Source organism: Macroventuria anomochaeta (genome assembly GCF_010093625.1).
Source record: "Macroventuria anomochaeta strain CBS 525.71 unplaced genomic scaffold BU25scaffold_10, whole genome shotgun sequence".
Taxonomy (NCBI): Eukaryota; Fungi; Ascomycota; class Dothideomycetes; order Pleosporales; family Didymellaceae; genus Macroventuria; species Macroventuria anomochaeta.
In genome coordinates, this window is record NW_022985371.1 from 263,514 (window position 1) to 288,150 (window position 24,637).

A 24,637-nucleotide genomic window follows, 5' to 3' on the forward strand; every position below is an offset into this window, starting at 1 on the left:
TACATAGCTGTTGTTGAGCATCCCGGGCAGCATCTGGTGCGCAGGCGACTAAGCTTGGATACCATACACAGATTAGGATTATTATGAAGGACTGGAAAGTCAACACGACAATGAAACTCCATGAACACCATTGCCCTAGCACCCGCTTTCTTTGTGGTGTAGACTTCTCCATTGTTTAGCGTGGGCTGTTAAGCCCACTATCTCCGCTGTGACAACGAAAGAACGGCCTCTGACGTTCGCTTGCGCCGACAAAGCACCTCACCTTTGACATAACAACGTGAAGCTGACAACGCGCGCCCCGCGCAAGCTCGCGCTTTGCAACCTCCTTCACTTTCTTTCCTCTTGGCTCTACTCGCTGCGAACTATGAACCTGCACACGCGCCCCGCGATCAGATACCAATGTCAAGCCTTCTCAATGCTGCTGCACAACTTTGGCACGCCGTAGCTGGAGACGGCACCCAAGAAGAGCATGCAAACGAAGTACGCGCAACCCCGCAGAAAACGGGCTTTATTCGGATACCTGCCGCAGACCTTTGCGCTCCATAGCTTCGACACCTACTGACATCACGTTTTACCAGTCAAACCATGCAACTACACCACCAAGGAACCTTCTCCCCCCGAGCCCCTTCGCCTCACAAGAGCCCTCTCCTCGACAGACGAACGCCTTAATAGACCTTACATCAGCTGAGAGCCACAGTCCAATTTACGAGATCGACCTACTACCCAAGCACACATCCTCACGACTCCAGCACCGCCCTAACAACGGTGAGCGCCGGTCAGTCAAAGAACATGCCCCTCGGTATAGCGCTACACGATACGCGTGCTGAGAAAGAGCTTGGACTGATACGTGACCAGGAAGCTCTCAGACGCAACACGGGTACCGGATCCTGCGCAAGGATACCAGGGCCCGCCCGCAATGAAGAAGGTGTGGCTTCGATTGCTTGTACCTACGCGCTATCCAGAATTCTTGCTAACACTCAGCACAGCCTGCGGCGGGGAAGGGCTATCAACCTATCAACACCCTCAACAGTAATGCCATCGCCGACCGCAATAACCCAGCTTTCGGCCGCAAGCACACAACAACATACGGCAAGCATGACCGTAACACGAAATTGATCGGCTTGCAGCGAGACCGTGGACAACAAGCGTTCCTGGAGCGAAACCCAAGTCATAAATCGGCAACCTCCTACAGCTATAGCGTGCCGCAGGCTTCGCCACTCAAACGCAGAAAGACTGAGCACCCCAACGTTAAGCACCCGCATACCGTCCAGGAGATTGATGACAGCGAAGAAGACGAGATCCAAGAGGTGATACCACCCGCTAGTCAAGCATCCACACCAAGAGCACGTTCGATCATGTCTTCACGAAGTCCCCACAGCACAGCTAGTAAGCAGTCTGGTACAGGGGCGAAACCTGCGTCGCAGCCTATGAGCGAGTTTGCACAAACCAACAATCTCCTGAACCCGAAACGTGCCCCAAGCCGCAGACGGAAGAACGTTAATGCAACCAACAAGAGTCGCAGGGGTTCCCAGGCCGATGTCCCTTTCCTCGGCGCCGGAAGCCTCTCTCAAGGACAGTCTGCCAATATCGCTGACGACGATATTAAGCCGCCTGGGACGGCGAGAAAGACGATTCTTCAGAGCATCGAGCAAGGCGTGAAGCGCAATCCAAGTCTGATCGAATCGCAGCATTCGAATGAACGTGTGACGTCAAAGCATTTTCCGACGATGCGCATCAATGAGTCAACCGCAGCGGAAACTTACGATAGAATTACTAGCGGGGTGAGCGAGTCGGGGTTGACCAGAAATCTACGCGAGTATCGACCTGCGGAAAGTCATATCCCAGAACTCAAGGGTGATCCAATCGAGGGCAGTGAAGACGAGCTCGCGCAGCCAAATACATCAAAGTCAAGGCGTAAGCAGTCGCCTTCCACGACTTCACAGATGAAGCATAGCGCTGCCGCGCGGAAAAACACCATTGACAAATGCTATCAACTCGAATATGCTCGGTCGTATGGGTTTGGGCCTGATTGGGCGCAGTTCTCAATGGAACATACCGAAAATCCAAGGAAATTCCGCATCTCTGGCCTTGACCTCAACGGCAATTCAAAAGTCCTGAAGATACTCGATCTTGCCAGCATCAACAGGATCACATCAGACAACACGCACAGCATGAGGATCACAGGTCCATCTGTGAACGGTAATATGTATTGGTGCGATTTGAAATTTCCCGAATTCAAAGACTTCATACAGTTTCGCGACAACTATATCATCCCCGAGGTTGCATGCAATGCCCAATCTAGTGTATCAAAGTAAGTCGACTCCCGCGCTTGAGTTGCCACAGCTTACAGTGATAGGGACCAAATGGAAGAACTGTTCAAGAGGCCGTTGAAGAAGAACGACAAGATCGGAACAACTCCCATGGTCAATGAAGAGGTATCCTCCAACCAGACACAAAGCGGACAGCGTAGAACGCCCAGAAGCCGCCTAATTACCGGGATGACAAGCGACCCGCACACCGCAAGTGATTCAAACCCTGACGGTCTGACAAAACCTCCCGCATCCACGCGAGCACAGGCGCGCCCAGCTCGAGCTACTAGAGCAACAGCCTCTATGCATGACCAAGATATACTCGAGAATGGAAAAGAGGCTGACAAGTTCTCAGTGAGGGTGGGGTTAGGGAAGCGGTGGCCCAAGTAAGTCAAGTATCGTATGATTCATGACAGGCTCTAATAAACCTTTAGCCAGCTAGATTTCAACATTGAGGAAAGTTTCCTCAAACGGCGAAGGTGTACCGTCAACTTCGATGATCTCCCCAGATTGGACGAGGATGAAATGCTCAACGACAGCCTCGTCAACTTCTACATGCTGCAAGTAAATGGTCCCAGACGAACGTGAATCGTCACTAACAGTCTCCCAGGTATCTGTACAATGAGCTCAAAGTTTCGGTTGATCGGGTGTATTTCTTCAACACGTATTTCTTTGAGTCACTCACCAAGAATACCAAAGGACGAGATGCTATCAACTACGATGCTGTGAGAAGCTGGACAAGGCGAGATGATGTGTTCAGCTATGATCACATTGTCGTGCCGATCAACGAGAAGTATGTGATAAAATCAATCTTTCGAGTTGACACTAACTTGCCTAGATACCACTGGTATCTGGCGATCATTTGCAACGTTTCGAACATTGCTCGAAAGCCCGCCGTTGACGATCTCCAAGAGGATTCGCAAGATCTGGACCGGCCAACGACTGATGTCCATACGGCTGGAGCGAAGGTGGATTCGAACAATGACACGATTGCTGAACACCAGGATGAGATCGCCGGCAAGACACTAGTTACTGGAGGACCTCTTGTCCAAGAGATCCTTGACAATGATGATGAGAACCTTTTCGAAGAAGAGAAGAAGCTCAGTCTCATCGATCGAGATGAAGAAAGTGTTGCTGAGAGCCAACAGCCAACTAAGAAGCAAGACCGGTCTGATGAACAGCAGGTTCAGGATCAAGTTGCATCTGCCGCACTTTTATCAGCACAAGCCGAGGGCACTTCGTCAATCCTACTATCAAGTCAGTCGAAACAAGCACTAAAGAAGAAAGGCAAGCATAGGCCTACAGCCCCCAAAAAAGACCCAGAGAAGCCAGTTATCATGATACTCGATTCACTATCTGGAGCTCACAGTAATGCAACGCGTGCCTTGCGAGAATGGCTCCAGGCCGAAGGCTTAGAGAAACGCGGCATGACCGTCGAAATTGACAATAAGGGCCACTACCCCAAGTCTGCGCAAATTCCCATGCAGAACAACTTTTCCGATTGTGGCCTTTACGTTCTCGGCTATGCCAAAAAGTTCTTTGCAGACCCTGACGGGTTCAGGAAAAAGCTTTTGACGGGAGAGATGTCCGCAGAAACAGACTGGCCAGATATGGATCCCTCGAAGATGCGGTCCGATCTGCGCAACCTGATATTCAGACTCTATGATGCTCAGAAGGAAGCACACAAGGCGAAGAAAGCTGCAAAGGTTAGAGATGCGCGTATCTCGCCCACCAAAGTTGGGTCTAAGCGGACCAGCCCCTCTGCACAGCAGTCAAGCGCTGTTGAGGCTGACACCTCGGCCATCGCACAGGCAGCTACTGACGGGGAGCTGTCAACGGTAACAGCTACGGCTAAAGCTACTACACCTCCAACAGTGACACTCCGCCTTGCGTCTCCATTCGCTCCTGAGGCACGAACCGACAAGAGTCACCCACACAATGTTGAAGACGCGAAGAAAGACAATGTCTCCCACTCTCCTCCGACTGCAATATCATCCCCGACAACATCCACGAAGACGATACCTGCAGAACCGAAGCAGGCACCCGTGAAACGTCTAAGTAGTCCAGAGGTTCGTGTTTCTACCAAATCACTACATATTGATAGTTCCTCTTACATGCGATACGATGGCGCGATCGATCAACCACGTCGACCTACACAACAATCAACTGACTTGACAAGTCCTCTGCAGAAGCATGGACTGCGCAGCAAAGATGACGGAAAGCTTCGCATGCCATCTTCAAGGAAGACCCAAGAGAGTTCCCCGTCACGACCGCGACGCGAACGCCCGGTGCCTTCGAGCCCTTCACAGCCGCGTACTCGATCGGGCAGCTACGACGACCCCATCACACTCGACGACTCGCAGGATCTCGATGCGCCTGTTCAGCAGCAGCCGCGATCGGCAAAGAAGCCTCCACCAAACGTTATCGAGCTCGATCGTTCGCAAGAGACCATTGATGCGCCGATTTGCCGTGCCAAAGCTATAAGCAAATGCCCACCCGCCCAACGCAGGACTTATCGGCAAACACTCCAACATGACGACTCGGTGCAGGAGGGCGTCGGGTACGAATGGCAGGAGGGCCGAGACGTGACACATGCTTTGAAAACTTCGCTTGAAGATGAACGAAGGAGGCTCAGTGAACAAGTGAACAATCCGCTACATGATTCAGATCGCCCAATGGAGAATGTATACAACGCAGAACGGGTATACTCGCAGTCCTCACACACCATGCAGGAGGTGCCAGAGACACAGGCCATGGACGTCGATGACAAAGTAATTAAGGAGACGCCGGGGCGGCAGAGAAGCAGCCCTGGACTAGACGCGGATCCGATGGACTGGCAACCGATGCCCGTCTACAATGGCAGGTGAATCTACCAGAGGGAAAGATGATGATGGTCTGGTTGCTTGCTGACTCGGCCCACGTCGGGTTCGTGGAAACATGCACATTGCATGAGATGGCACCTCAGGTGATGACCTTGGATGTATAGGACTCGAACACGTGGCACGTGCCAGATCGACATGTCGAGGAATGGAGTATGATGACTTACTTACATATATCACAACATATGACAAATGACATTCAACTGTGCATACTTCCCTGCCTTGATGCGTCCAACAAAATATTTCCATATTAGCTCTATTCGCAGATGTTGCTGTGACGCATATACACAAAAGTACAATAGTGGACGCACAATTTCGAAATGCGTTCATCCCCTATCTTTCACTCGGGTTACAGACCTTACTTACGATGCTAGGCACCGGACCCCGCCCCTCCATAGTCATACTCCTGCGCTTTCGCCTGCTCCCTCCTCCGTTTCACAAACCAGGCCCTTTCATCCTCTGTCAAACCCTCTCTCTGCACCACCAATCGCCTGGTATCTCCCTCCATCTGCGCCACACACCACCGAAAAACCATCTTTTATCTATCTGTCGCCTGCTGCAGCAGTACATCTCTTGAAATCTTCTTTACTCCTCTAGCGTTAAGTTTATTCTAGACCGCGGTGATAAGCGGGTCCAGTAGGTCTGCGCTAGCGACCAGCAGCGCGATTGCGGCGTGCAGCGATACGCGCGAGTCGTTCGTAGAAGGGTCGAGAACGGCGTCAATGTATTACGCCTAGCGCCATAGCTGGGGTAAGCCGGGATTGGGTGAGGAGGCATGGTCGTCTAGAAACTCGAATGTTGGAGGGAGGTTCTGGAAGAGTCGTGTGAGGTCATCTCCGGTTGAGCGTTGGGAGTGGTTGTCAGCTGGGCCTGGAGCAGCGGGCATGGTGATTTGCCACAAGGGAGTTGAGCTTGGAGGCACTGCCTATGTCGGTAGTGAGGACTTTGACACAATGGGATGCGTACTGTCGCGGTTACTGAGATCATGAGCGTACGGCCAACCCACCACTTGACCACCAAGTTACCATGAGCAAGCACTAGATTGGGCAGGTGCTCAGACGGCGCTCTCGAGCACCTCCTCTTCCGTCTTCGCATCATTCTCAAGTCGTTTCAAGATGTCACCGTTCGCGCCTCGACCACCCGTGAGATCTTGCAAACCCGCAACAGCATCATCGACATCTACACACATGTCAGCAAACATCCTTCACGCCCTACGCGGGCCGGACCGCCGACGGAAGTCCTACCCTGGAAGCCCTCATCAGCAGCCTCTCTACCCACCCATCGACTCATCTTCTCTTTAACGAAGTGATTGAAGTTCCACTCCTCGGTCTCGAGCCTGTGCTCGCCTGCTATCCAGATGTACGTCTGCGCTTGCACCTCCTCGCCCTCCATATCCTTATGCTCAGGATCGCCAGCGCGCCCTTTGCTTTCAAGGACCCTAACTTTGACATCTCGTCTCTCGTATTCGCTTCCTTCAAAGATGTCTAGACGCCAGATGTCCCCGTCTGTCAAGCCTTCTACCAGCGTCCCTCGAACTTCGCTCTCTGGCGCGGACGGTATAACGGCGGGGTAGTCTGCGTTCTTGACATGTCGACGCTGGTGTGTGTGAAGGATCGCGGGGCGGACAGATAAGAGAGAGGCGTGTGCGGGTGTGGGTGGTGTTTGCGAGCCCCAGATGACGCGATGAAGGACGGGAGGGGCCATCAGGGTGCCGTAGAAGAATGCTGTGTGTGACATAGTCGCGCCTTGGGGTGCGAAAGAGCGGTGCGTGGTGGGAGATGAGCGTTCGGGATTATGATGGACGTAGAGCGATGTCAGGTCCATCTAGTGACTGAGCTGGAAAGGTGACGAGTATCCACGTGGGGGTCGAGATGGGATGGAGATAAGGAGATAAGTTTAAGCTCAGCGGAAGCTAACACGTGCCACCCATGCTTAGATCGAATCTTAGATCACGCCGATTGACGCGGCGGTGCGGAACGCATTTTCTCCTTTTCGGGTATCAACAACGGCTTTCTGCTCAAGCCGTGTCCGCGTCGCGTGCTTAGTACCAGCGGACAATCAAGCCGTACACCTTGTTTGCTATTACGACGGTGTCGAGTCAGCCTGCTCCTGTTTGTCAAACCCCAGCAAATCGACAAACCTCCGCCCAGTCCGGCACTCCCGCGGCGCCCGGGCAACCACAACACGCCCAGAGGTCCGCAGGATTCACTCGAGCTCAGACGAGACGGAAGCCAAGATGTTCTTCCTCAATGCTATTATCAAGAATATCGCGCCGCTGTTCATTGCGACAAGCCCAATCACCAGCTATGCGGACCAGATATACTCGATTCACAAGACGCGCAGCTCTGCTGGCTTCTCGCTCGACATACCGCTGATCATGCTGGTTGCTAGTATATTGAAGTACGTCCTCTTGATTCTCCCCCTTTCGCACTTGCTGACCGAACTGCACAGAATCTTCTACTGGTTCGGCGCGCACTTCAGCACCTCGCTCCTCATCCAAGCCCTCCTCACAATCTTGGTGCAAATCCTCCTCCTCCACGTCGCCCTCACGAACCGCGCACCGCCTGCACACACACATCAGCCCTTCCAACACGCCCTCGCCCCCGCGCCCCGGCGCCGTCCATATGACTTCTGGCAATGGCGCAGCACGCGCCCGTACTGGAGCTTCGTCACATACTTCACCGCTGGCTTGCTGGTCTTGCACTTGCTGCTGAGTCCAACGAGGCTGTTCATACCGTACACCGATCTTCTGGGCATGATTGCGCTGGCCATTGAAGCTACTCTTCCGCTCCCTCAGCTTATGGCCAACTGGCAGCGGCGCGGATGCAAGGGTTTCCGGCCGTCAGTCATTGCAAACTGGGTTGTCGGTGATACATTCAAGATGTGGTTCTTCTTTGCGAGCGCGAAGGGAGAGGTGCCGTGGGCATTCAAGGCGTGCGGCATCTTCCAGGCTACGTGTGATGCGGGGCTGGCGATTCAGTACCTGGTCTGGGGCGATGGGCCGGAGGGTGTGAGTGGTGCGGGAAGAGAGAAGGAGTTGAGGAGTCCGCCGCCGGAGAGGGATGGATTTGCGATGGAGAAGATGGGTGAAGGGTTGGGAGCGGGGAGTGTGGGGATTGAGATGGGTCAGCTGCCGGCATACGAGAGGAGGTGATGTTGGATGGGAAGATGTAGGAAGTACATACACAATGAAACAAGCAAGAACGCTAAGGTACAAGGTGCGTTGTTTAGAATGCCGCGAAGCCAAGTGCCTATCCCACCTATCCTCGTGCTCATTGCTTACTTGACCCTCTCAGAAGCCCTTCCTTCCACCCTTCCATCCCTTCTCATCATCTCCCTGCAGCTTCCGGACCGTGTCCCTCCTTTCGATTGTCAACCCCTTCAGCATGTCACGTACTTCCTCAAACTGTTCTTCGAAGTCCTGTATCGCCTCATGCAGTCCTTGGCCCTCCTGTATAATATCCTTCAGATCGAGCTCGCTCATCTCATTCACCTTGGCCGACTTCAGAGGCTCCATCACAGCGGCTAGGTGCGCGAGGTGCGTCGACAGCGTAGCACCGCGGCGGTTGAGCGCGTTCACGCGCGACGGCAGGTTGATGGTTGAGGGAGAGAGCGTGGGGTCTCTGGCGCGTGTGTACGTGCGCATGCCCATGGGGGAAGGTGGGGCGGCGATAAGATGCCTCAGGTGGTGGATGTCTTCGAAGGAAGAGAAGGGGCTGTTCGACATATAGGAGATGTGTGTGCCCCAGCTGCTGCGGTGGTGGCGGCGATTGCGTCGTGGGCCGATGAAGGGAGAGTCGAAGGGAGAGTCGAACATTTTGTCGGTGTTGGTGATATGGTACGAGAGATGGGGCGATGGATGACGGATGGGACGGACAATGTGTTGGTGCTTAATATGCCTTTGACTTGGTTTGAAATGTTGCATTGCATTCTGGTTGCTTGCATCGATTGTTGTTTGGTTTGTGATTTGCTGATCTCGAAGCACAAGAATGCTGCTTGCAAACTGGCGTTATCACGACACTTACAACCACTCACCGTAACAACCGACAAGAACAATAAGCCTGACCGGTCAATAGTCAATCCTAGGCCTAAGAAAAGTGTGTATACCTTGACAGATCCTGTCTTGAAAACCTGCGACTCCCCAGATTTGGCATTCTCCATACCTGCCCCGACGGCGAGAGGGTCTGATGCATTGATTGATTGATTTAACTTCCTATGTGAGTCTGAGGCTATGAAAGACAAGAGGAGCAGTAGCTACTCTGATAATGCAAATATTTAGTTACAAGAGGTTGAGTTCAGTGGGAGTACACTCAGATCCTCCCCACATCACCACATCATTCTCTAAGACCAAGAGTCCTCGTCTATGCCGCTTGCTCCCTCCAGGCACAGATCAACCCCATCCGGGATCTCCCACCTGACCCTGACTGCCTAGCAGTGTCTGTCAAGAGCAGCCACTTCAGCTTCCACATCTACAACTTGTATAATGAGCATGACCAGCAAGGCTCTCCCACTCACACAACTAAAAGGCTGCTCATTCAGAGGACACTTCCACCATCTTCCCTTCTGCTAGGAGACTTCAACATACACCACCCCTGGTGGGACCACCAGTCCCCTGCTGTCTCTCTAGGAGCAGACTCATTTGGGGAGTGGATTGAGTTATAGCACTTGGAGCTCCTCAACACCCCTGGCACTGGCACTTTTCTCCGGTCCAACATGAGCAGAGAGAGAGTGTCCTAGACCTGTCTTGTGTCACCCAGGACCTGGCTGCCAGAGTGGAAGACTGGCAAGTGCTGCCCAGCATTGGCTCTGACCACCATGGCATCCTGTTTGCCATCCAAGGTCCTTCCAGGCACAACACCAACCCTCTTGCTGAGACCCCAAGGTACAACACCAAGAAGACTGGAACCTCTTTGCCATCTGGGCCACTGGTCGTGTCCCAAACTCGGGTATCACGCCCAAGTGGCTGACGAAGATCTTGGTTGGTGGAAACACCTTATGCTTTCTGATCCGAGCGGCTGGTGGAGGCATTATTGCTGGAGGGGGTAGCAAGAAAAGCGCAGATCTAGTCAAAGCTATGATCTTGACTGGACTCTGCTTACAAATGGTCATCTTCGCATTCTTCGTAGTTGTGACAGCAATTTGGCACAAACGGATGAATGCCACAGGTCGTGGAAAGCGGGAAGATGAACACTTCGATTGGATTCGATGCCTCAGTATGTTGTATACCGTCAGCGGTATCATCACGGTCAGACATCTATTTCGGGTCATTAAGTACGCTGCGGATGGTAACTTGGTCGACACGGCGGAAAGATTGCGCTAACAAACGCGACAAAAGACGGATATCTGCTCGCGAACGAATGGTCCATCTGCATCTTTGACGCTATGCTGATGGTTGTTGTCCTAGCCATCTGCTGCGCTTGGTTTGTCGGCGACGTCCTGCAGCAGCCAGCAGGTCAAGAGGGAGACATTTTGAGATGATACATGCTGTGCCATAATGTAACGTTTCACTCCAGAAAGTCACAGTCTGGAGCAGTTCGGGAAGCTCTGAATGTGATCGAGGACAAGATCTGGTAGGGATTTCGAAACGCTACTGATGGGTTGCATTGAAAGAGATGAGGGTGCAGGAGGGTGTCAGTTTTCTTCTAGTCATTAATGGCAGTGCTAACGAGAGATTTTAAGGCATTTATGTGCATCCTAAACTAGACCGCGGATTTTGCACTCTCACCATCTTCAACGTAATGCGTGGCGATCGTAGTCTCGACGTGTATGTGGCCCTTTTCATTCGACAGGCTTGGCGAGCCGGACTCGTCTGGCAAGCTGCCGGTGACGAGGGAGTCTTCTGAATCGTGTGGTGTATGTCTTGGCCTCCTTGGTGACATCGCACTCGCAGAATGCCCGTTCGTTCGCGTATCGTTCGTCTTGTGTCGTTCCGATGTGAGTTCGTAGTGCTTGCCGTAGCTGCTTGTTGCGTTCTGTGTGTTGCCGCCAATAAACATGGATCGCAAAGCTGGGAGGCATGACGCGATAATGGCTATGGCGGTTTCGACCATGGAGACAGTGCAGGTCAACATTGTTTCGTTGAGGTGGGAATAGTATGCACGGATGACTGTCGAAGTGTCAGTACTACTGTGTATGCCACTTCGTCGCTCAGGGAATACTCACTGCTTGAGATAATCACGAAGACGCCAAGTGCGAATACTGCGGCAACACCAAGCTTCTGCTTCAACTTCATCTGCAACCTCATGACCATAGTGATCGGAAGAGATATGATAATAGCATCGCTGATGATATTGACTGCTCCAAATTAGCAAAGGCGACGGATTGGTCGACTAAGGCTATCTTACACAAAATGGTCATCCAGTAGTTGGCTTCAGCAGCTTTTGGGTTGCATTGATCTGTTTGCAATCAGTGAACAGCCTCAAACTGGATAAAAGAGAGCCTACAATCTGGGTCTGCGGACCACCTCTTATCGTATGGGTAGCATTGGAAGAGGATGTCGAAGAAGATGACGAGAAACGTAACGGCTAGGCCAGCAAGGGCGACGTTGTATACAGCGATCAACTTCGAGCCCGGCGCAGCAAGACGCTTGTAGAACAGCACAAGTGCAAACTTGACGGCCCACAGAGATGTGACGTATAGAACAGACCCGGGCACGATCATCTGCATGATGCTTTTGAGGTTTTCCGGAGTCACACTCGCCATGTCGCCGAGACCTAGATTCCACATATGCTGTTGGATGCCCAAATCACCGATGAGACACAACAGAGCCAGCACGATAAGGCCATCTTCGATGGCCAAACCCCCAAACTTTGTCCATCGCGTGTAAATGCGAAGGCAGACGAATGGCACGACAGCAACGGTACAGATGTACCAGGACACCTGCGGCACGATCAGCCCTGGACTATGACAGCAACGGTGAACAGCACTTACTACTTGACCTATGCCAGAGTTGCCCATCGTCGTAGATTGTAACCTTGCAGCTAGATCACGCTTCCCTGCTTGTTCAGATTTGTGGGATCGACGGGGTGTGGATAAGAGAGATCAGAGCAGGGAGTGCATCCTGGTATACATGAGTCCCGCGAACTCCTGAGAGGCTCCAGTTATCCAACCTCCTTACGGAAATCCCACTTGCGGGAATCGAAAAACTAGCATTTTGCCCTTAGCGGAGTTATCGAACGATTAGTGGTCGCGCATGAACGATGGTGTTTGTTGAAACCTGCCCTGCCGAACCATCGCGGACGAAACGCTTATTGGTTTGGCACAACCTTGGGACCGTCGGTTGCTTCCGGGAACAAGACGGGATTGTTTTCGGGACGTTACCGTGACGAGGATGATTTGCGTACAAATCGGTAGCCTATCGCTACAGCTGCCGCGTCGCGGGTGTCTACTTCCAACCCGTTCGTGTCCCACTGTTTAAGGTGCTGACTCGGAGGATAACCCATCACCAGGGCATCTTTGACAGCTCGATCCTACTACTTCGTACCTCGTCTTTACCCTGAGTCACTGTAGGCTGCGCTTCGCCGAGGTGTGACTTGAAAGCAGAGTCAGCATAGGGTTATTGGTGGAGACTGATTGATTAATTGATTGATTGGTTGGTTTAACGTCCTATCTGAGTCTAAGACGATTTGTTGGTGGAGACGGCAGAGTGGCAAATGAATCGACACTTCATTAATCCACCGCAGTTCAGCCGGCAAAACGAGGCTGCATTCATGCTGGTTCGCGTCAAGGGACCACAATTCCTGCCCTTATGTCATGCTACCGTAAGGAAGCACTGTCAATAATGTCATTAGTTGTCGCCCAAGAGTCCTGATAGGTACCAGTCTCCGCTCTTGTACTTGCCGGGTGCACTGCCTCCAACAAAGAAATTTTTCAGGGTCTATTAGAAGGGCCACTTAGTGTGCATCTTGTACCAACTGGTCGAGCAGATCTCAAAGCAATTTCCGATCCGATTGGAAGACAAATCGCTCAACACGTGGCTCGCATGGGGTACATATACGATCGTCAACCTTAAGAGTCGAACTTCGCCTAGGCCTTGTATTCTTCCTATCTATTAACCATACCTTCGGTACAATGGGTCTTCTCCACGGGCTGATCAGCCTATTGCTTGGGATCTGCATTGGTGTGGAATGCAAGAACCCACACCCTGCGAGGAACACCGTAGATGGAGCACCGCAAGTCACGCTCAGTCAAGGGACTGTTGAAGGGTTCCTCGATCTCCACAATAACTCAGTATTTCTGGGAATTCCCTTTGCTGACACAACGGGAGGACAGAACCGGTAAGTTACGAGTACTATGAATGACTCCACACTCATACTTACGGCTATCCAGGTGGAAGGCCCCTAAAAATGTTCCCAAAGCAGCGAAGCAGTCTGTCTTCAACGCAACGCAGTATGGCGCAACATGTCCGCAGGCCATCTCCGGCACACTCTTCTCGCATCAGGGCGAGGACTGCTTGAATCTCAATATCTGGGCACCATCTTCAGGTTCGAGTCTGCCGGTCTTCGTATACATGTACGGAGGCGCCATGGTTACCGGCTCGAGCAGCAACCCTCAATTCCAGGGCAACAACTTTGCTCGCAAGGGCGTTGTCTTCGTTAGCTTCAACACTCGTGAGAGTATCTTCGCGTATCCCAATTCGGCCGAACTCGAGAGTACAGCCGAGTCACAGAACTTTGGTATCCTCGATGTTGATAAAGCTATGGACTGGATCCACGAGAATATTGCCGGTACGTAAACGTCGAGAGTCTCTTGATTTCAAGAACCTAGTACTGACGATGTGTGTGTGTGTCACAGCCTTTGGCGGTAACCCGGATCATATTGTGTTCGGTGGTCATTCGTCCGGTTCTGTCCAGGTCGACCACTATCTTTGGAACCATCCCGATACCTGGCTTGTAGGTGCTGTTCAGATGGCTGCCAATGCGAAGTCGGGCCCGGCAGTAGCCCCTGTAAACCAGGCTCTTGATGTTGTAGCAGCCGAGGTCGGCTGCCCGACTGGCGCTGGTCAATTGGAGTGCCTGCGGAAGGTTGAGCTTTACGACTTCCAGACTGAGAAGTTCAACGCCACCTACAACACCTGGTTCACCCCAGTTGTCGACAACATCACACGTTATCAAGACTACGAGAGCCGATTTGCAGCAGGAAAGTACGCTTCACAAGTCCCACTCTTGACTGGTAACTCAGACGGCGAGGGTGCGGTTTTCTCCCTCGTTTATGGCGCAGAGAACACAGACTTCGATGCTTGGCTGGACACCTTCGACGCTGATGTTGCTGAGATCCCCAAGGACCTTCTCTTGGCCGCGTACAACGCCTCGGAATATGCGACTGTCTCTCAAATGAGTGGTGCACAATACGGAGATGCGCGATTCTTCTGTCCAGTTGATTACCTCCGGGACCTAAGAAGCACCACGCAGGACACATGGACCTATCGCTTCTTTGGTGACTACTCCAACGTTTGGGGACTGCCGGTCTCTGCACCCACTCACGGCACCGAGATTCCGTTCTTCCTTGGTGGCAATGAATGCTTCGATGCCATCAGCGACGTGACGGAAGCAGAGCAGGCACTGGCTGACTACCAGAACGATTGGTTCGTGTCATGGATCAAGAACCCGTCCGCGGGCCCCGGATGGGATAAGGTCACACCAAAGTCGGGGACGATTGCGAAACTTGGCGTACCGGGCAACGAGCTTGCAATTGAGCTTGCATCGACTGCTGACTTCAATGGACGATGTCAATCAGTAAGTCGCTTCCTAATATCATTTAGATAGTTTTCAGCTAACTTACTATCAGGTGTACAACCCATACCTCCCTAAATATCCTGTCATCCAGGATGTGGGTGGAGCGGGGGGCACGATCGGTAATTAATGTAAGATGAGTGTAAGGAAGGTTTGCGCGGCTCACGATCGGTAATTAATGTAAGATGAGTGTAAGGATGGTTTGAGCGGCTCACGTTGAGAGGGTGAATTTGAGCTGTCGCGCAAGAGATTTCGAGGTGCGAGCTACGTCGTTGTACGATGCCTCGGCAAAAACAAATGCGATGTGTACAAACCGCTTGAAGCTTGCGAACATCTGCCATTGCAAGCAAACCGCCTCACATTATCATCCCAACGCGCAACTTTACTGAAAACTCGGTACAATGCCTACCGAAGCTACCCAAACTTGGGCACATTCAAGGGGAGGATACCCACCTACTGAGCGCTAATGTCAGATTGGACCACTCTTCCCCCGCTTTCTGCACTGTTACCCCAGGTTTTCGGCTCAGGCAGATGGCTAATATCTTCCGAGCATATGTCTTTGTGCAGACAATACAAATGAAGCCGGTTCGCAGCCATGGTGCTCTCTTCAAGTCACGCACTGTTGAGTCGCACAGTACCGAAGACATCGCCTTACCCCTCGGTCGGCAGCTGCAATGGACTTCTTTCGGTGTCTGACAGGCGCCGGTATTCTGCTTGTCCCCTTCACTTCTGCGTACGCTAGCATTGTTCATATGAGCGACGGCATGCTAATGGATGTAGTTTTGTAGACTACGGCTCAGTTACACCCAAGTCGTATTCACAGCGAGCGACATTGTCAAGTACCGGACTGTCATCATGGACCAACACAAGCTTGACACTATCGCCGTCCAACCCACTCGTTACGCTTGACTACGGATTCGAGGTAGCTGGGTTCCCATTCTTCAGCGTAGCTGCTGTTTCCGGACTCGTGCAGATCGAGGTCAAATACACTGAGGAATTTTCCGGGTTGCTTCAACCATATTCAGACGGACCGTGGACGTTTTCGAATGGACTGTCGAACACTTTCCGCGTGGAGACTTTCAACGTCACGAGCACAGGCTATATTGAGAGCTTCTTTGTTCAAGGAGGCCAGCGATGGCAGACCGCAAGGCTGATAACGAACGGCTCTGTGACGATCAATCGCTTGGGATTTCGCTTAACAAGCTCAAATGTGAACGTGGATAAGCTGGCGGGTCACTTGAAGACATACGACGAGATTTACGATCGCGTTTTCGACCTTGGCGGTCGTGTCGTTCAAGCAGCATGCATAGACGCAGGGAACGCCCCTTCTACTTGGGAGATCACAGATGATGGGGCGCTCATTCGAGGTCAGGCTAGTGCTCAGTCGTCCCTCGGAGTTACTGCATCAAACTACACACTCGAGTTCGATATGAAGATTGTCCGCGGAGGCGCTGGATGGAGGGTCGCGAGCGCGATTCAGCCACTCGGACCGTACTTCGTGCTTACGTCCGAGTATACCGAGCACAACACCTTCGCGAACACCAACCGAACACTCTTGCCTCCCAATACGTTAGCATTCAACAGTGGATGGGGTCTAATCAATCAAAGCACGCTATCTACACCAGAAAACCAGTATTTTACCGTGAACAAGACCATCAAGGAGAACACGTGGTACCATGTGAGCACCACCATCGAGGCCACCGGCTATCGAGTCCGTCTGGACGGGAACGAAATCATTTTTGTGCCGCTGCCTTCGCCCGCTGCAGCAGGAATCTTTGGAACAGCTTCTCCATACGAAGGCACATGGGGTCTTGGAGGCATGCAGGACCACATCACTTACCACAAAGACGTGACTGTCACCGCTAGAAATGGCAGCATTGTATATTCCAATTCTCTGACCACCGAAAACACTTTGGCTGAATATCAGGTCGCACCTCTTGATCACTCGGTCTGTCTCGATGGTGCGAAGCGGGACCGCCTTGTGTGGGCAGGAGACTTCTACCACACTGTGAGGGTCGTCGCGCTCTCTTCTGCTCGATTTGACTACATCCTGGGCTCGATCGAGTACATACTGAGCTATCAGCTTGACGATGGCCCTTACGCTGGTTTTGTGCCAATCTCTGCCAATCTCGGATCTCGCCCCCAGTACAAGGAAGCAAACATTGCCAACTATGCCGGACTCGTCGACTATCAAGACCTGTTCCTTACGGGAGTCGGCGAGTACTTCCGCTATACTGGCAACGTTGACGCTTTGTCGCCATACTGGGGGCAAATCAAGAAGCTTGCGACTGCCAGGCTGTCCTTCATCGACCTTACCTCTGGCCTTGTTGCAGGTAGTCCCCAGGTTTCAAACCCTTTCAGCTTCCTTGGACCTGCGAACGGGAGCGCGACCACCGGGCTTTTTGCATACATGCTCGACAAGATCGCGCCACTTGCAGATGCACTCGGAGACGAGGAAGCTTCAACTTTGTACTCGCAAACCGCGTCGCAGTTACGCGAGGCTCTTAACCGAGAGTTGTGGAACGATCAACTTGGAACATACTCGCTATCAACTGCCTCACCAGGCAACTTCTCGCTGACGGGCATTGCGTGGGCAATCCTATCAGGTGCTACGAATGATACTCAGGCAGCGTCATCCATTGCGAGGCTCGAAGAGCTACGTTTTGCCGTGGGATTCAAGACCATCTCTAGTGACGTAGAGACGGACGACTACCAGCTCGCTCCCAACCCATCAGGCTTTTTGCTAGAAGCTCTGTTCAAGGCTCGCCGCGACTTCGGAGTGAACAGCACAGCTGCCGTCACGCATCTTCTTGACAACCTATGGGGTAGCATGGTCAACAACAACGAGTACTACTCCGGCGCGAGCTGGGAGTATGTAAAGCCCGATGGGTCCCCCGGCATTGACTTATTCACCAGTCTTGCACACCCGTGGGGTGCGGCGCCTACCTATGTCTTGCCCGAATATCTTCTTGGTGTGGCGCCGACCTCGCCTGGGTACAGGACTGCTAACATTACGCCTATGATTGGGTATTTGAACTTGCCTAAAGTAAGTGGCAGGGTGCCAACACCGAATGGGCCAATTGAGGTAGCATGGACGGTGGATGATACCAGTGTTGACCTTACGATCGTCATACCGACGGGCATATCAGCTACGCTGCAGCTGCCGTCTGGTATGCGTGTGGGTGAAAACGACTCGCATGCTAGTCAGCTAGAGGCTTCTTGTGGAATGACGCGGTTCAAATTCGGTTTGCAGTGATTGGGGTTGAGTATTTACGATCGACTAGTTGCAACCCGCTATAGTGACTTTAACAAGTTGCTGACCCCCCTGTGTAAGAACCATGTTGTCGTCTACATATAATGTGATTGATTGATTGATTGATTGTGTTACGATCAAAGGGCAACCCGCAACAACACTGAACGAACAGGACTACGCAACGATACAAGAGAAGCCGAGGAACTGTAGTATCGATCAACCCAAGCAGTGGGCCGCGTCGGCAACACTTGGCACGAGCAGTATACTCGGTACAATCGGTATACTCGGCACGTATACTCGGTATGATCGGTATACTCGGCACGGTCAGTATACTCAACACGAGCAGTATACCGGTGTTACGATTCGTGCCTTAAGCAAAGCTCGTAGACACTAGTCAATACAATACTCTGCTCATGTATATAGCAAGTAGACACGCTGCCCTTATGGCATCATGTTCAACCTCGTCAATCAACTTTGTTATTGGAATCTCACCTGCTCTCGAGCCAGACAGTATACTCTGTACTACTCATTGCAACCAGTCGCCATGGTCTTTGACTAGATGACTACCCCCTGATTATCACGGCGGTTTATCACGGTCAAACCTCTGCCGCTCCGAGCTCGCTCAGTGATAACCAACCCCCGACGGCTTTCTGTACCTCTGCTCATCCCCGAGAACCAATCGAATAGTGTCTACGAGCTTTGCTTAAGACACGACTTCAACATTTTGAACACCCCCAAGATGAGTGGAACGTCAGGAAGCCGCGTTACCCCTAGTAGCTCTCGCTCCAACGACTGGGACGACGCGAACGCCAACGCTGTCACTGCCAATACGATGAACGTCAGTAAGCCCGACCTCTACCATGGAGACCGCAACAAGCTCGACGACTGGCTTATTCAATGGGACCTCTTCTTCCTGTTCCAAGGCGAGAGGATACCAGAGAATCGACGTGTCACGCTCGTCGCGAGTTATATGAGAGGCTCAGTCTTCAAGTGGATCAAGCCGTACCTCCAACAGTACAGTCAGGGGCACGCGCCCAACGACGTCGATGCCTGGATGGCTGACTTTGACCTGTTCAAGAATAAGATCAGGCCTATCTTCGGAGTATCGAACAAGCCTACGATTGCGCGACGCAATATACAGCGCATTCGTCAAGACAAATCGGCTGCCGATTACGCTGCAGACTTCCAGCAGCTCGCTGCTAGCACTGGCTGGGACGATACTGCGTTGATGACAATGTTCCGTCAGGGGCTCAAGCCTAAGGTCAAGGAAGAGCTAATGCGTACCGGCGCTCGCACTGACAATCTTAACGCACTTGTAAATACGGCTATTGAGATTGACGTCAAACTGTACGAATTGCAGCAGGAGCTACGCGACGACCCACGTCACCGTGCTCTCAGTGTTGACAAGCGTTCCCCATGCAGCACGTGGCATGATAACCAGTCCTACAAGGGTAACTGCTACCAACCAAACACTGATCGACGTGTTCACAGCAACACTCAAAGCGGATACTACGGACCAGAAGCTATGGACCTATCCAACATCAACAAAGGACCAGAGCGTTGGAATCAGAAGAATAGGGGCAGCAAGCACGACAAGTCCAAGACCACCTGCTACAGCTGTGGAAAACAAGGACACTACGCCAGGGAGTGTTGTACAAGCAACAAGGTTGTTTGACAGTTAAACGTACTCACCAGTGGACAGGGTACCACTGACGACAGTGGCAAATGGAATATCCTCACTGACGATATGGGCGAGCGCAGCAGAATGAGACAGTGCGGTAGGAACCAACGACGCCACATCCACCAGGATAACAGGCATAACCAAGAACTACGCAAACGGTCCAACGACATTGCCGAGATCAATAGACACACGGCGGACTACCGACTTTCCACAAACAGACTTGGTAATGAGGAGGCTTTTTTAGGCCAGCGCCTACAACCTCCGCAACACGGTTCCTTAACGTCTGTAAGGGTATCTGTGACAGCGAGCTTAGTAACAATGGGGGGTGGTCCCATAAGATTAATTGCTACCATTTTCCTGGCCATTGTGTGCCCGATTATCTATGCGCTCTCGTCCGTACCACGCTAGCGTCCCAATGGGTTAGCGCCATCGTCCCGACACGTGACAGCCTACTTCCCTACAGCACCATGACCCCGTTACAACTATCTCCTCCCCTCTATGACTGCTGTCCCAGCAGTAAGTGGTCCATGCAGCATAGCTGTGTCGGTGACGTTTTCTGCTTGCATGCCATCCTCTGTTTTGTTGTGTTTTCAGGTATAGGTGAGAGAGAGCTGTCCCCATAGTAACCTGGTGGCCTTGTTGATAGGAAAACATTGCCTGACCGTTAATTTCTTGTTTCTGCTCTTCAAGCCCTTCTCGGTCCAACACAGCATCCCACATTCTTGCTTCTTCCATCACCATGTCGTCAATCCCCCATTGCAGTGGAGGCGTTCCGCCTGTTGTCCTGGTAAGTTATCAATATACTTGCGTTCCGACTGCAGTAACACAGCGTGTAGCCATCGCCTATTGCACAACGTGTTGCTCCCTCTCTTGCTCCTCGACACAATGTCTGCCTTCGTTGTGCAAAGCATATTCGCGACGGCCTGATCCAGTGTAACTGCCAGAAGTTCCGCAAGTGCGACCGCTGTTCGCGCCTGAAGAAGGCATGCCTTGAACTCCCGCAGCATTCCATCCGCGCGTGGAACACCCTGGTGCTCTCGTATGAGCACTTGCGCGATGTAGGGCCCGACAACCACCACAAGCACAACGAGTGGGAGCAGGCATGCCGCCGGTGGATTGCCGATGTCAAAGCCACCGAACGTGGTCTTTCCAAGCGCGGTGGTACCCGCAAGTCCAAGGGGGATGAAATCCAGCTCTTACAGGTGGATGCTACCACCAGGCTGGCGGTGGCAGTAGAGGGCATCCTCGATGTCCTCCGTGCTCAGGTATGTTTCCCCTTTTTTCTCTTTTTTTTTCCAGGTGTGTTGCCATTGTCCTAACGGCGTTCAGGCCGGGTACAAGCTGCTTGGCGAGCTCGATGCGCCGACTGTTCCTGCTCCTCGTCACAGCCAGGAGTTGTCCTTTTCCTACCCGGATAACCACAATCGGGGTGGTGATGTTGATGAAGGTGGCGGCGGCAGTTCTGGTGGGAGTGACAGTGGGGAAGAGGATGACCTATCCTCTGACTTTGCCTCATCCCTGTCGGTAGAGCCCACTCCTACCCCAGTCTCCCAAGGACGTGGTCGCCCTTGCAAGCAGGCCCCCGGCGCTGCTACAATGCCCACAAAGCCCGGTCGTCTCGCTAGCAAGCCCAAGCCTCCTCTCAAGCGATTGTCGTCGCTGCGCCGCAAGCCCAAGTCGCCGGCGGGGAGCACGGGTGTCGCCCAAATCGTTCCGCTCGCCAAGCGTAAGCTTCGCTCTGCTGGTTGCGCCAAAGGGGTGGGTTCGGCAGATCTGACAATGTCTGGTGGCTTGGGCCCCCCTGGAGTTGAGCAGGAAGATGGTATGACGGACAGTTTGGAGGATGACTTGGTGCAGCCCACTCCTACGCCAAAGAGGTCTAGGCGGTAGTGCGTTGTGCCGTCGTGTTGCTGGTTGTGCGCTGTCGCCTTGCGTGGATCTGTATTACATCTGTACACTAGTCTTTAAGAGTTTGTCTTTCTCTCGAAGTCTTTAACTAGTAGTTCGTCAATGTCCTTGCTTGCAACCCATTTGTTATACTCATCTGGCCATCCAAGCCACTTAACAAGGTATTGCACATTTCTCTTTCCTTTTTTTGCCAAGACGACTTTGACCTCATAGCGGTTCTCCTGCGTGTCGCCGTCGTCCACAACTACAGGGCCTGGTAGTGTCTCAGGTTTACCCGCCCGGTGGTTATACGGCTTTAGTCGCGAGGTGTGGAATACTGGGTGGATAGGCAGGTTGCTTGGCAATGTTATGCGGTATGCTTGTGTGCCAACCGCCTCTTCCACTTTAAAGGGTCCAACCCAGCGTGGCGCCAGCTTCCTGCTAGGGACTCGCAATCGAAGGTGCTTTGTTGACAACAACACTTGATCCCCTTCTTTAAACACTTGGGGTCTGTGGTGAGCATTGTAGTATGCTTGTTGGTACTCTGTTGCTATTTTCCAGCTTTGCTCGAGGCCTGTTCTTATGTTTGTCAACTCATGAACCCTTTCCACCGCTTTGGGGACTCTAGCAGCCACGGCGCGCTCGCAATCGAGCCACGGGTGGAACCCATAGCAAGCAAAAAATGGGGACATGTTGATTGTAGGTTGCGTTGAGTTATTGTACGCAAACTCAGCCAGCGGCAGTAGGCTTGCCCAACTGTCTTGCTTGCTGTCAGTGTATGCTCGCAAGTATTGTTCCAGCGTCTGGTTCTGTCTGTCTGTCTGCCCATCTGTTTGGGGGTGGAAGGCGGTGCTTAGCCGTCGTTTCACCTTTGCTGCGAAGCAGAAGTCTGACCAGAATTGAGACATGAAGACACTGCCTCTGTCTGAAACTATGCCTGTCGGGAGACCGAAGAAACGCATCACTTGGTCTACAAACAGGTCTGCTAGCTCAGAAGCAGTAACAGTCTTTGTTGTGGGGATGTACCGAGCCATTTTTGTATATCGGTCAACCACAACCCATATCACATCGTAAACACACCCATTACGCTTGCTTGGGGGCAACCCCGTGATGAAATCCATTGTGAGTTCTTGCCAGGGGCCTTGGGGCTGGGGCAATGCATGCATAACGCCAGGAGGTCGCTGCTTTGGCGTCTTGGACTCTTGACATGCAATGCAGGAGTTGATGTATTCCTTCAAGTCCTGTTCCATATTGAGCCAGTAATAGTATCGTGACAGTAGTTCCAGCGTCTTGGCCCTGCCAAAGTGGCCTGCTAATGGATTGTCATGGTACAGTTTGAATAATTTGGCTTTCAGAGCTGGTTCTGGGGGAACATATATCCGGTTCCTGAATTGAAGTAAGCCTGATGCATCAAATGCCCATTGTGCAAGTGTCTTGCTCGTGCTCTCTTCTCCGTTCGCAGGCTGAGCGCTGCGATTCCGCAGTCAAGTCACCCACGGATCTGCACCACCAACACCAACTTCTGGTCGACACCTATATTGTTCCCCAGGCCTCCTGGCATCCCAAATCCATCAGAATTCATCTCAGCACACTCCCAAGAGCCATTCCCTCCATTTTCAGACCCTCCAGCCTTCTGGTTGTGGAGTGCAGCCCAGGTGCAGTCCTGTTGACTGTTCTGCCCCTCAATTGCAGAATTTTCTGGTCAGATCCTCTGCAAACAGCCTGCAACACCACCATTTGGCCCTCCCAGGCCTCCCCCAGGCCCTGCACCATTGATATTTCATCAGCATCCATCTCAACACACCTCAAGCTATCACCTCCTCCAATTTTGGACCCTCCAGGCCATTATTGAGCTGTGCATCCCAACTGCAAGCCTCCTGCTCCTGACCGGAAATTTTGAAGTTCTTGTGGCTGGACACTGCAAATAAGCGAACCAATCAGGCCTCAGCAACCCCCACAGGCCTCATCAACCTCTCAGGCCTCAGCAGCCCTGTACCCTGACCAGAAAATTAGCCACCTTTCACCACACCATTAGCTCCACCACCAAAACAACCACTACCTGAACCACAACACCTTCAAACAACAATAACTCCACCACCCACCACTGCTTTTTGGCCTGGTTTTCTGCTATCCCTCCAGAACATCAGCCTCTACAACACAACACCAACAAAACAACCAACTCAAGCCTTTTAGCTTGGGTTTCTGCTGTCCCAACTTCAATCTCTCCCCAGAGGTCTACTTGATAGGCCAGTAAGGTGTGAAAGAAGGAAGGCCAAGTAAAACTGAGCACTCTCATTGTAAGTACCTCCCCTACTGGACAGAAAGAGCTAGTTTTGGCATTGTGTACTATGGATCTTCCCAAGGACCCTGGAACCCTGGACCCTGGAAACCTGGACCCTGGATCCCTGGACCCTGGTTTCACACTCTCTGACCCCATGGAGATCCCCAGCTCCCCAGATCAGCTGGCAGCTCCCATGGACTCTGGGCCCCCCAGGCCAAGACTCATCATCAAGCCTAGGTCAACTGTTCCCCTGAAGAGGTCAACAAACAACACCAACCCTTCACCACCTCCCCAGAGGGTGCCACCACTCAGTGGGCCTTTCAGATTCCAGCATCAGACTGCAATCCCTACCACCACCCTCCCTACAGCTCACTCAGCCAAGGAAGCCATCTCCATTGCCAGGAACATGGTTCTCCAAGCCTCCACTCTTGCAGACACCATCCAGGAACAGACCAGACTGCTGGATCTGCTGGAAGTCTTCAGGGACTACACTGAGAACAACAGGGTGAACAAGCATGGTGTCTCTGTTCTGGCCTCTCAAGTGTCCAGTCTGGAGTCTGTGTCCAGGTCTCTTGGATCCAAAGTCAAGCAACTCCAGAAGCCTGCCACTGCCCCT

General features: G+C 52.4%; 10 protein-coding genes across 10 annotated transcripts; 6 read left to right on the plus strand and 4 right to left on the minus strand.

Moving 5' to 3' along the window:
- Positions 1 to 399: 399 nt before the first annotated feature.
- On the plus strand, positions 400 to 5,176 carry BU25DRAFT_465433 (uncharacterized protein; the record flags this gene model as incomplete). The annotated part of the gene is made up of 8 exons (XM_033710653.1): positions 400 to 480; positions 579 to 775; positions 856 to 925; positions 987 to 2,311; positions 2,351 to 2,695; positions 2,744 to 2,873; positions 2,912 to 3,102; positions 3,148 to 5,176. 8 exons carry the CDS (start codon positions 400 to 402, stop codon positions 5,174 to 5,176), a joined length of 4,368 nt encoding a protein of 1,455 aa, XP_033563481.1.
- Positions 5,177 to 6,367: 1,191 nt separating this feature from the next.
- Positions 6,368 to 6,925, minus strand: BU25DRAFT_337528 (uncharacterized protein; the record flags this gene model as incomplete). Its single annotated transcript, XM_033702678.1, has 1 exon — positions 6,368 to 6,925. The coding sequence occupies one exon, from the start codon at positions 6,923 to 6,925 to the stop codon at positions 6,368 to 6,370; it is 558 nt and encodes a 185-aa protein (XP_033563482.1).
- Positions 6,926 to 7,187: 262 nt separating this feature from the next.
- On the plus strand, positions 7,188 to 8,342 carry BU25DRAFT_389353 (PQ loop repeat protein; the record flags this gene model as incomplete). Its single annotated transcript, XM_033704513.1, has 2 exons — positions 7,188 to 7,588; positions 7,640 to 8,342. The coding sequence occupies exons 1-2, from the start codon at positions 7,425 to 7,427 to the stop codon at positions 8,340 to 8,342; spliced, it is 867 nt and encodes a 288-aa protein (XP_033563483.1). The 5' UTR covers positions 7,188 to 7,424.
- Positions 8,343 to 8,370: 28 nt separating this feature from the next.
- Positions 8,371 to 8,742, minus strand: BU25DRAFT_409188 (uncharacterized protein). The gene is made up of 2 exons (XM_033705999.1): positions 8,472 to 8,742; positions 8,371 to 8,399 (listed from the first exon to the last, which is right to left on the minus strand). Exon 1 carries the CDS (start codon positions 8,703 to 8,705, stop codon positions 8,481 to 8,483), a length of 225 nt encoding a protein of 74 aa, XP_033563484.1. The 5' UTR covers positions 8,706 to 8,742; the 3' UTR covers positions 8,371 to 8,399; positions 8,472 to 8,480.
- Positions 8,743 to 10,136: 1,394 nt separating this feature from the next.
- Positions 10,137 to 10,609, plus strand: BU25DRAFT_326871 (uncharacterized protein; the record flags this gene model as incomplete). Its single annotated transcript, XM_033702300.1, has 2 exons — positions 10,137 to 10,473; positions 10,524 to 10,609. Coding segments are annotated over 2 exons (423 nt in total), but the record flags the coding sequence as incomplete, so codon positions are not given.
- A 224-nt stretch (positions 10,610 to 10,833) lies between these two features.
- Positions 10,834 to 12,404, minus strand: BU25DRAFT_364377 (uncharacterized protein). Its single transcript, XM_033703788.1, has 5 exons — positions 12,119 to 12,404; positions 11,632 to 12,067; positions 11,533 to 11,583; positions 11,351 to 11,482; positions 10,834 to 11,294 (listed from the first exon to the last, which is right to left on the minus strand). Exons 1-5 carry the CDS (start codon positions 12,143 to 12,145, stop codon positions 10,888 to 10,890), a joined length of 1,053 nt encoding a protein of 350 aa, XP_033563486.1. The 5' UTR covers positions 12,146 to 12,404; the 3' UTR covers positions 10,834 to 10,887.
- Positions 12,405 to 13,228: 824 nt separating this feature from the next.
- On the plus strand, positions 13,229 to 15,049 carry BU25DRAFT_489892 (alpha/beta-hydrolase; the record flags this gene model as incomplete). The annotated part of the gene is made up of 4 exons (XM_033711451.1): positions 13,229 to 13,464; positions 13,517 to 13,914; positions 13,982 to 14,922; positions 14,975 to 15,049. Exons 1-4 carry the CDS (start codon positions 13,259 to 13,261, stop codon positions 15,047 to 15,049), a joined length of 1,620 nt encoding a protein of 539 aa, XP_033563487.1. The 5' UTR covers positions 13,229 to 13,258.
- Positions 15,050 to 15,514: 465 nt separating this feature from the next.
- On the plus strand, positions 15,515 to 18,175 carry BU25DRAFT_465440 (glycoside hydrolase family 78 protein; the record flags this gene model as incomplete). Its single annotated transcript, XM_033710654.1, has 3 exons — positions 15,515 to 15,553; positions 15,731 to 16,634; positions 16,704 to 18,175. 3 exons carry the CDS (start codon positions 15,515 to 15,517, stop codon positions 18,173 to 18,175), a joined length of 2,415 nt encoding a protein of 804 aa, XP_033563488.1.
- A 1,448-nt stretch (positions 18,176 to 19,623) lies between these two features.
- BU25DRAFT_465452 (uncharacterized protein) lies at positions 19,624 to 21,743 on the plus strand (the record flags this gene model as incomplete). Its single annotated transcript, XM_033710655.1, has 6 exons — positions 19,624 to 19,824; positions 19,875 to 20,134; positions 20,167 to 20,369; positions 20,564 to 20,640; positions 20,690 to 21,118; positions 21,153 to 21,743. Coding segments are annotated over 6 exons (1,761 nt in total), but the record flags the coding sequence as incomplete, so codon positions are not given.
- A 1,505-nt stretch (positions 21,744 to 23,248) lies between these two features.
- On the minus strand, positions 23,249 to 23,593 carry BU25DRAFT_409190 (uncharacterized protein; the record flags this gene model as incomplete). Its single annotated transcript, XM_033706000.1, has 1 exon — positions 23,249 to 23,593. A coding segment is annotated over exon 1 (211 nt), but the record flags the coding sequence as incomplete, so codon positions are not given.
- Positions 23,594 to 24,637: the final 1,044 nt, after the last annotated feature.